General features: G+C 49.8%; 1 protein-coding gene across 6 annotated transcripts in view; it reads right to left on the bottom strand.

Moving 5' to 3' along the window:
* NDEL1 (nudE neurodevelopment protein 1 like 1) overlaps window positions 1-10,756 on the bottom strand; it is a 23,926-nt gene extending 13,170 nt beyond the window's left edge. For 2 of the 6 annotated variants that reach the window (XM_017737708.1, XM_008636344.2), the window contains exons 1-2: window positions 2,694-2,791; window positions 1,102-1,255 (exon numbers count right to left, since the gene is read on the bottom strand). In XM_017737708.1, coding sequence (XP_017593197.1) covers window positions 1,102-1,255; window positions 2,694-2,779 — 240 coding nt within the window. In that variant the 5' untranslated portion in view covers window positions 2,780-2,791. Of the gene's footprint in view, window positions 1-1,101; window positions 1,256-2,693; window positions 2,792-2,934; window positions 2,991-6,284; window positions 6,775-6,840; window positions 7,670-9,963 lie in introns of those variants that run through there. The other 4 variants (XM_017737712.1, XM_017737710.1, XM_017737709.1 and 1 more) reach the window with 4 other exon arrangements.
* Window positions 10,757-10,828: the final 72 nt, after the last annotated feature.

Genomic DNA, 10,828 nt, shown 5'->3' with positions numbered 1-10,828 from the left:
ACTGTCTGTGCAGAATGCTGATTTGGGACTGCTGGTAATTCAGAGCAGAAACTGGAGAGGGAGAAGGAACACGCTGTGAACATCAGGGCTGGCTGCAGTACAAAACCCCAGACATCTCACCACAGCACAGCTGCCTCTCAGGGATGTGTCCCTGCACCTGCTCCCCACAGCCTGCACTGACAGCTGCCCCAGAAGGCAGAGAGAAATCCAACTGCACAGCCTCCCCTACAGTGCTTCTCCCTTGACAGCACCCACCCTGACACCAGAAATTGTCTGACGTGCCCATGAGCAAAAACGAGCCACTGAAATCTTCACAAAACCTCCGGGCCCACGAACTCATCCTCAGAAGAATTCACTGCCCAACGCCCTCTGAGGGCACTGAGAGGCCTGTGGAGAAACTACTGACCTCATAAAACACATCCTAACCCTACAAGTACAGCTGGCACTGGAGACACAAAGTAATCCCATAAACCCTCCTTCCACTGAGTGAACTTCTAACCTCTGTCTTCACTAAATAAGCCAACACTGCCCAAAATGCTGCTTTTTCAAGATTTCAAGAGAGGCGAGAACTTGTTAACACAGAAGCATCAATTCAGAGCTGCCTTCTGCACATGCAGGTCCTTAAGCAATTCCTGGCTCCACAGATGCGGCTGTGAATGGATGTGGAGACTCCCTGAAAGATGAGCACAAATCACCCATTTTCTGTCTTCTTTGGGGTCTCATAAAACCAAGGAGACCCTGAGGGCCAAAAGACTGGTTTAAAAGAAAGGTGACCAGGCAGTGGCCTGACAAACCCCTTGTGCTGTCCCCGTTGCTATGCCGGTGCTCCCTGAGGAACAAACAAAGCTCCTCCTTGGCACAGCCTCGGGAATTCAAACCAGCACCAACTCCAGGACAACGTTTCATGACGTGAACAAGAAAAATTCTGCCAGAAATGTCCCTGGCCTTATTTGGGGTACATGCCATGCTTCAGTGTGGATCTTAACCAGACAACTCCTTTTCTATTTGGATATTCAGTGCCCAAGAGCAGCCCAGACGATCCAAAAGGAGATCCAAGATGCAGCTGAAAGGAAAAGCAATACTATCACAGAGAAAACCTACCTTTAATGTTTCCACTTCATATTTCAGTCTTTGGTTATCTGCTTGCAAATCTCTGTTCCTCTGCTCAGCTTGCACTAGCTGTGCCTCCAACTCAGCTTCTAATTCCCTGCTTCCCTCCTGGAACTCAGCCAGCTCCTCACGGGCCTCCTGGAAGCTGCAAGGAGAGGATTTCATCAGTGGAAAAGCCAGCATCTCCCAAGTTAAAACAAAATCTGCAGCTCTTCTAAAATAAAAAGCTGAAAAACGGGAGTTTTAAAGCACTTAAGTGTCATCCATGGGCCTCTAAGGGGAAACAGAAAAATGGGGAAACAGAGAAATTACATTAAGCTGAACTATTGAAGGAAATTAATTCTCTTACATCAAACCCAACAGCTACCTTAAATGGCTGTGTGGAATCAAAGCTATTTACAGGATTCACGGGAGCCTGAGAAGCACTTTGTGCTCCATTAGCTTTCACTGCTAGCAGACTTTATGGTACAGACAATGAATTAAGCAAACATTTAACCAGATTTTGGTTAAAAACTGAAGACAGAACAACAGTTTCTGCATCTCTGCACTAGCTGGAAAATTAAAGTTCTTAAAAATCATGCAGAGTCAGGAAGCCAGGACATGCCTACCTCCTACCACTGCAAGTTATTAAATACTAGAAGTAGCCACCCCACATACTTTGCTTATTAAATTTGCATCTTTACCACAGGTAATAGCTCGGCCCTGAGCAGGCAGCAGAGAAAACCACCAAGGCTTTAGGCAACAACACATCCACTGGTGTCTCAGATGGAATTTCTGACACACAAGAACAGCTTTGGGTTCTCCACATGGACAGGCCGCTCCACATTCCCAACACCTCCCTCCCAAAATGCCCCAAACCAAACAAAAAAAGCCACTTGCACCTTGGGTTCTTTGGGCTTGAGGGAGGTTTAACTTCAGCTCAACTGCACATGAGTTACACTGAATGCAAAGAAAGCTTTCAAAAAAAACCCAAACTGGGATCCTCCTCCAGTGCCCCCCACTCCAAAAAAAACTCAGCCCACCTCCCAGTCCCTCCAGAAGTACAGCACTGCTCCAGAGAGCAGCTTCTCTTGGCACTTTTGGTAACAAAAACACCCTATGCCCCCTAAGAGATGCAAACCACTGGTACAGGCAGGGCCAGGAGCTACAGAACACTTGAATCAAATGCAGCAGACACCAAATCAGCCACTTTTCATACCAGTAATTCCACTACAAGAAGCTTGAGGGAACAGCAGTGATACAAGGCAAGCCCAAAGGCGCCTTCTTATCATAAAACATCAAGATACCACTTAAGGCAGCACTTTTAATTACACAAAGGTGCACATGATCATAAAAAGGCTCTGCTCTTGCTCAGACATGCTCAAAACATAGCCTGCAGTTCCTGGCATGGTGACACTGTGCAAGAAACACTCAGCTCCCACAGAGATGGAAATTTTAAAGCTGGAAATCCTTTACAGAGAATTCTCTTCTCACAGGTTCTTTCTAAACCATCTAATAACCACCTTGGTGTGGCCTTGCAGAGGAATAGATTAAACAGTGTTCTGGTCATTAAGAACCAAATTCAGCTTGCAAATCCACAATACCTTTGTTTGTACTTCAAGGAAAGCTCTTTCCAATATGCAGTTTCCTCCTTTGGACTCGAAAAAGTAGGAATTTCTTCACTGTCCATGATCAACACGACCTGCAGGACACAAACACAGGAATACACTCAGGGCAAACACAGGCAACCACCCCCAAAACCTCTGCTGAATCCTGGGCTTCAGGACTTGGCACCCATGTCCAGGATGCCAACAATCCCTCCCAGGGCTCATCCAGCACACAGACCTGCCCCAACGAGCCACAGGATTTTCCCCAGCCTCTGGAAGTGCTTGTGGAGCAGCCTGAAATGAGACCAGAAGGTTTGGCTGTATTTTGTACCTGCCACCGAAGCTCCAGTTGGTGCCACAAGCCCACTCAGGCCCCCAGCCGGTTTTACAGCTATCAGTTTCCACTTCAGTTCATTAAATGTTCTTAAAGAGACTTTGCCTCCTGCCACCACACAGCGACTTCGCCACAGCTGCTTTTAGAGCTGCAGCGGTGAGTAATGAAGGAGGATGAACACTCCAAGTGAGCAACTACAAACAGCTCTGTGTGGAGATCAAAATTCAACTTACTCTTCCTGCAGCAAGTCCTGGCTAATTCCTGCTTGCAGGTAACAGGAATTATCCACATAGTTCTGCTGCCTCAAACAGACACGAGGAAGGTCAGCCTCTCCCATAAATGACATGGTCACGTCACACGGGAGTGTTCCAGCCTGGAGCTATTCAGAGGAGAAGTTTCCCATGCCAAGGCAGTGGAGATCCCCTCGCCATGAGGATCCTCCTTTCTTGGACCTCCACAGGCTCTCAGCCAGCACAAGAAACACAATCAAACATAATTTTTATACTGTTTTATATGGTCCAGGGGACATGAGACAGTGGAGGCCTCAGCACACACCAGGTCTCAGAGCTGATGAAGGTGATCAAATGCACAGCGGGACCAGGAGAACGCTCAGATCCCAGCCCAGGAGATGCACCATTGCTCCACCTCTCCAAGCAATCCTACAGCTCTCCAAGGCATCTTTTTTTTCCTCCTCAAAAAGCCAACCCTCAAATTCTGTCCTTACCACCCAGAAGAAGAACGGGGTGAACCCAACCTCCTCTGTGCTCCAAGCAGAGGCTGTGAACGCCTGCACCAAGCCCATTGATCAGAAGAGCTGACCTAGAAGTCCTGACTTTCACACTCTGGCAGGCATCACTTCTCAGCCAACTCTGGCCCTTCAGGCTAAAATTGTCACACTAATGTGCTCTGTATCTCAGTGACCCACATTTTTGACACCGAAAAGTGGGCCAGAACAATCCCATGCTTCTGTCAGAGGGCAGCCAGGCCAAACACAGCGAGGCAGAACTGGCACATTGGTTCTCCAGCTGAGACTGCAGCTGCCACAAGAGCAAATTTATCCAGAGGGTGCCAAGCACCTCAAAACACCTCAAATCTCGCACTGTGTTTATTTAACTTCACAGCTTTATTGCAGAAGCACATGTGTCATGGCTCAGGTCATCACACTGCCCAGGAGAAATGACGGTGCTTCCTTTCCTGCACTGAGAAGGAAAAGTACCTGTGGAGCTACTCCCACGATGAATTTCAGATAGGGATTTCTTCGTGTCAGCTGTTACCAAGGCAGCTCAGTCACTCCACAGGGACAAAGCCCAAGTCCTGGGCAGAAGCCTGTGGATGTGGAGCCCAGTATTCCTGCCTGAACTGCTGCAGTTCCACGGTGGGAGCAGACACCTGACAAAGCTCAGGTGCGTCCAGCTGCTCCTGGACAGTAATTCCCACTGCCAGGACAAGGCACTGCTGGGTGCTGTCCACAGCACTTGTCCAGCACTGATCCAACCCTTCCATAAATCCCTTCAACCTTTCCCTGTACGGCTCTAAACCAGCACACTCGGAGAGGCTCAGAGCAGCAGGGAGCACATTCATCCCCAAACAAATGAGACAAAGCACAACATAGGCCCAGCTCCCACAACTCCAGAGAAGCTGAGCTCAAAAGGTGAGCAGCCAAGCCAGCTGTCAGCAAAATTCAGGATGTGGTTAGAAAAAAGCTTGTGCAAGAAAGCATCTTACATCATTTCCTAGAAGTAGCTGAGATAAGGCACAAGACTCCTTCCTGTCTGCTCACATGGGGCACACCCTGAGAAATAAACATCCACGGGATCCCTGCAAGCACAGCAGCCTGTGCAGGAACAGGAACAGCTGGAAGGGACTCACAAGGACAGGAGGTGAGTTTGCCCCCCACTCCTTGTCCAAAGATTTTTCCTTTCAGACACTGGAGGGAGGAGATTCAGCCCAGTGCTGGCTCAGGCCCTGGGCAGGAACTCTTCTTTCCAAACCCACCCAGACCTTTTCCAACTCTCTCATCCTGCCTTGGTGAAGCCACCTGCACAAGGTGGTAGCTCATGACTGCCCCTGCTCTATGTCTCCCACCATCCCTAATGCTATCAGCAGGGATTTGGGATCTGCTGACTGCGCTGCATAAAGCCCTGCTGCAGATGCCAGCGTGCACTGCTGAGCTCCAGCACCCATACCCCGCTTTTTGTCACTTGTATTCCCTTGTGGGCATGAGGGGCAGGAGAAGGAGAGAAGAGCACACAGACACGGTGGTTCGTGGCCAAAATACCAGCCTGGGAGCTGGGAGATACTGACAGCTTCCAAACCTGCTCCCAGCACACACATGGCCACAGGAAAATCCTTCACTCTGCCAACCTTTGTCCATTCCCTCAGAATGATGGCACAAAAACACGGACTGTGCAAGCAGAGAGGAAATCCCAGGAGTTAGCAGAACATAACCAGACAATTTAACAGAACCACACAATTCCACACATCTCATGTGTGGGAGAGGGGATGCCCACGGAATACCAAGAGTTGAACAAAAACTGCTTTGCCTCAGCCTGCTGCCTGTTGTCCCGGCCCCGGGAATTCTGTCAGGAGCTGAGAACCAGCACGGCCAGTCCTTCCTATTCAGGGCTCCTTTGCATACGTGGCACTCGCAGAATCCAGCCTTTGACAAACAACACTGAGGCTTTCAGGGAGCAGACAAGACAATGCAGCAGCGTCTTCCAGGGAAAATGAGAGCAGGCTTATGCTGCTGCCCACTCAAATTCATTCCAACACAGCTTAGCATTCACACAGTGCCCTGGGAAAACACAGCTCCGTGGGCACAGCTCCAGCTCCAAAGCTGCTCCCAGACAAGAACTACGTTCAAAACACCGGGGCTCCTTTCAAGCCCCCCTGGACCAAGTCAGCAGGACAGAGCAACTCTCTACTGTGAAAAGGAAAGAACTTTTCCACGCTGCAATGACTCTAAAAAACACAGTGTGTAGGTTAAGAACTTGTCTAAATCCAGAGGGTTTTGTACAGGACAAATCTGTTTTCCCACCTCAAAAGCATCCTTAAAACAAGAGGAGCAGTATCCTCTGGACATCACAAGAGCGAAAGGCTCAAGAATGTACCAGAAGTAACCAATCTAACATGCAGACAGTATTTTTCAAGTAATTTAAGGAATCTTGCATTCAAGGCCAACCCCAAATCCCTCTGGAGCCACCTTCCAGCTAAGCCATGAAAACACAAACACAGCTTGAAGTGTAACATGGTACCTTAAAAAAGCTTCCCGGGCTCTCCATGTGACGGGAGACTGCAGCGAAGGCTGGGATGAAATCTAAGACCAAAACACTGAGCCTGAAATCTAACACGATGTCTCAGCTGGGATCCACCCCTTCCCACAGTCGGGAATCCACCCCTGCCTGCTCTCAAAGTCACTCAGCCGCTCACACGTCACGGCAGGGATGACTTTGAGCACCGCTCACACGCTGCAATTCACCCTGGATGTACCTGCAGCATCTCAAGTGGCTGCATAAAGCATTCCTCCTGATTGCCATTGCCTCACACTCTCCCACTGAACACCAGCTCAGAAACACTGCCATATAAAGAGAATGAGTATTATTTGATCTCCATGAACAGGTCGTTTTTCTTCACAGTTTTCTGCTTTCTTCCTCACAACCCCATTTGCCCAGTATTTTCAGACACCAAACATGAAAAATAAAGCAGAAGCAAAGCAAGGCCACTCAATCAGGACCAACCACAGGGCTGAACTCCCCCAGCTACGCTTGGCTGTTCCCCCCTCCCCTCAAGGCACCGCAAATGTCCACTGACCTTTGGAATTAAACAAGCAACCACCTCAAATAGGACTTGATCGAGAAGTTCTGCCAAGCTCACATGTGGCCTTCAGTTCTCGAGATAACAACCCACTCTGGCTATCACAAAATGTCCAAGTGCCTGTTGGCTGCTGCAGTGCCCCCTTCTCGGAGGCAATGACGCTGTCACCGAGTGCTGGCACCGTCCAGAGCTGCCACGCAGAGCAGGAAGGACTGTCCCCAACCAGCTCTTCTTCCTCTTCCCCTTTTTTGCTGATTCACAGGCAGAAAAGCAGAAGAAATCTTCTGTCCACCATTCTTCACCTTCTCAGACCAAGATGACCAACAGGTAACCCCAAACTCCTGAAGCTCTTGATTTTTTTCCCCGCAAACCCAATCAAGACTCAAAGCAAGGTAAGCCGAGCACTTCAGCCAAAACTCAAAGCAAATGTGCATTGTCTTATTAGAAGATGGAAAACAAACAAGCAAAAGCCATGGATTAGATTCCACCAATCAATTTGGGCTTGTTTTGCTCATCCTGAAATAGGAGCCGGCGGATTTCCATACGCGTTTGGATGTGTGCCTGCCTCCATCACCAGGGTGAAACTGAACCTCTGGGAAGTGAACCTTCTCCTGCAGTTCTATTTTTGAACTGAATGTTCCCGAGTGAACCACAACAAATGCCTCCTTCTCCCTTACAACAGCAGCACAGGAGCTTTCAGGAAGAGAAGAAAGTCACCGAGCACAGCGTCAGCACAATGCTCCTTGCTCTGCTGCAACAATAAATCCTGCATTTCCAATTTGGGCAGCACTGGAGGCAGGAGATAACCAATTCCTACCTGCAGGAACTTGGTGCCAAATTCAGAAAAGCCTTTAAGATAAACTAAGCAGCACACAGTGAAGCCTTGTTATCTCAACAGCCTCATTAATCAAATATACCATGTCTGCTCTACACCACATGGCCAAGAACTCATCTGTCTGGTGAATATTTGATATCCAGTCACAGAAAAACCCTTGAAGAGTGAGCCAGCACTGGGCTGGAAGCCTTGAAACCAGAAGAAATGCACTGATGCAAGAAGCCTCTTCTCAGAAATCAAGCTACAACTACCAAAACTATCAGAATTTTGTATTAAAAAACATTGATGGCTTTCACAAACATGGAAAGTTTCAGATATTTGACCCCTATTCCTTCCCAATCAACCTCACCAAAGTGACTAGAAAAGGAAAGCTGAAGAGGTTGGTGCTCCTGATGCAGGTCCAGGACTGCCAGAGGTGAAGGAAGGGCCCCTGGAGATGTGTGTGTCCCAGAACAACCTGGCCTGTGAGCACGGGGACAATTTGCTCCCAGCTCTGTACCCAGGAACTCCAGAGGGATGAATCCACACAGAGCAGAGTAAACAGCAAACTGAGGAGGAAATTCAGGCTGTGGAAAGGATACACTCGTCCCTGACTGAGCCTCTGCTCCCTCCTAGGCAGGCTGGTGAGGTGTGACAGGCACCGGGAGCTCTGATCCTGACCCACACCAGGCTGGCAGCTGGCACAGGCTGCCACGGAGCTGAACCCCTCTGGAGATCACCCACCCAACTCCACCTTCTCCAGCTCAAAGTTGCCTGCTTGCTCCTTAAACCTTGAGGAATCCCAGGGCATCCCACCCAGCAGCAGCAGCAGCGATTTACCTGAGAGGTTGTGGCACACACAGCACAGAGCCTGCAGCAGTGACAGCTCCAGGTCCCCTGGGCCTCCCTGTCACTCCAGCAATTCAAACCATCCCGATGACAACATCTCCTGGGAAGGCGGTGGCCAGAGGGTGAGATGCTTCTGGACACCACAGAATGACCAAGGAATTCCAAGGGAAAAGCACTCAGCACGGATTTCTGCCAAAAGGACTGAATTCTGTTGCTTTTACATCTCTGAAGTTCTACCAGTGTCGGGGGGAGGGGTAAAATGGATTTGAAAAATACCCCCTGAAACGGCATCATAGACCAGCCCCCAGCAGGGAGGGGCTCTGCAGCGAGCACTTAACAACAGGAATGTTAAAAATAACCCCCCAAACTCTGTTAATCAGGAGAAGGAACCAGCACAACCTTCCACTGAGCTGTGGGGACAGAAGAGCCCTCCAGGGACACAACCACATCATGAAAAATCTGCTCTGATGGGTCTGGCTGGCTTTGCCCGGGGTCAGGGCAGCACAGCAGTGCAGGCAGTTTGCTGAACACACTCCCCACCTTATCTTGATTATGTTTGTGGTGTCACAAACATCAAGGGCTGCAAAAATACCATATCCTTTCTGCAGTCTCACTTTCCTGGCTCAAAAAACCAACTGTAATGGACTGAGGGCATAAACTGTACTTTGTTGCTGTACTTCTTGGCAGTCTGCTGCCAGCAGTGTCTCCAGAGACAAGATTCCTTGTGACACCAAGGTCACAGACATCATCAGTCCCGTGCTTTCTCTCCACTTTCGTACTTTCCTTTCTCTTCTCTGCCCTTCTTCACCAAATGAGGAATTATCTTACGTATCTGCAACCTCTAAAGAGTCAGGGACAAAAAAAAAAGAAGGTTTTCCCCTGAAGAGGAAGGAAGGCGGCTCAAACAGTGACTCAAACACTGCCTCTGAACGCTTCCTCCACTTCTGGGACTCCCAGTGACATGTGGGATTAAATCTTGTCACCTGGGCTGTGCTTCCACATACGCAACAATACAGAAATGCACAGCCCAGCCAGAAAACAGGGCAGGGGATCTCTTCCAGGGCAGACCTGACACTGTCAATCCCAGACCCACACTATTTACCCACCCCTGCCACATCCTGTGCAGCCACAGTTAACTGGCACCATCAACCAGCCTGTCTGTGCAGCCCCACTGCAAGCATCAAACTGACATTTAAATAAATAAATATTGAAGCACAGAATCATTCAGGTTGGAAAAGACCGCTGAGATCATCAAGTCCAACCTCTGACTAATCACCACCTTGTCAAGCAGACCAGAGCACTCAGTGCCATGTCCAAGAGTTTCCTGAACACCTCCAGGGATGGGGACTCCACCACTTCCCTGGGCAGCCCCTTCCAAAATATCTAAAAGGTTTCTTTTCTGCCTTGGGACAGTTTCTTCCCCTTACAGTTACTGATACCTCTAACAAAACACTGACCTTGGAAAGGCCACCAGCTCTCCGCAGTGTCCAGGAATTGTTTCTTGGGGGGTTGGGAAGAAAAATAAAGGAAGAAAAAAATTTTCTGAAGTATCCAAGGAACTCTTCTACAGCAGTGTCTTGTATTTAACCACCTCTCAGGCAACAAATGCCACAGGCATCCAAAAGTGCCCTCCACCCCCTGCACTTGTGAGCAAGTCAGGAGAGTGGCAGAGGGACCAGAGAAGCCCTGAGTCACTCCCAGTGCAGATTGGGCTGTGGGTGGGAGAGCACAGCTCTCCTCCTCCCGGGAGGGAGAGGGATGTGCTGGTGGGAGTCACTCGGCGGAGGCCTGGCTCGGGGAATGTCTCTGCCCTCCTGTCAGCGCATCCTTTCCAGCACGTCTGCTGCAATTCGGGTCACGCTCATCACCCGAGCACGGGGCACGGGCTGCTCGGGGCCGGGCACGTTCAGATGAACACAACAGGGCTCTCTGGGCTGACAGGGAGGATAACAGCCTCAGAGAAAAACCCGCGCTGAGTTATTGACAAACATCCAACAGAGATCACAGAATCACAGGAGACCTCTGAGATCATCGAGCCCAACCTGAGACCAAACACCCCCTTGTCGCCCACAGCAGGGCACTGAGCTCCACCGGCCTTTCCCTAAACACCTCCAGGGATGCCGACTGCACCACCACCTCCCTGCCCACTCCAGCATCCAATCATCATTTCCGGGAGGAATTTCTTCCTAAAAAAGACGCTGCGCCCCGGGCATAGGATCGATCAGGGATTTTACGACAACAGAGGCAAACCACGCGTACGGCTCCCTGTCAGTGACGGGAAAACGCCCACGCTCGGGGCCAAGGCCGGCAGAGCGGCGGGCA

The sequence above is a fragment of the Corvus brachyrhynchos genome, unplaced genomic scaffold (genome assembly GCF_000691975.1).
Source record: "Corvus brachyrhynchos isolate BGI_N302 unplaced genomic scaffold, ASM69197v1 scaffold236, whole genome shotgun sequence".
Lineage (NCBI taxonomy): Eukaryota > Metazoa > Chordata > Aves > Passeriformes > Corvidae > Corvus > Corvus brachyrhynchos.
This window is presented reverse-complemented; position numbering and strand designations above follow the sequence as displayed.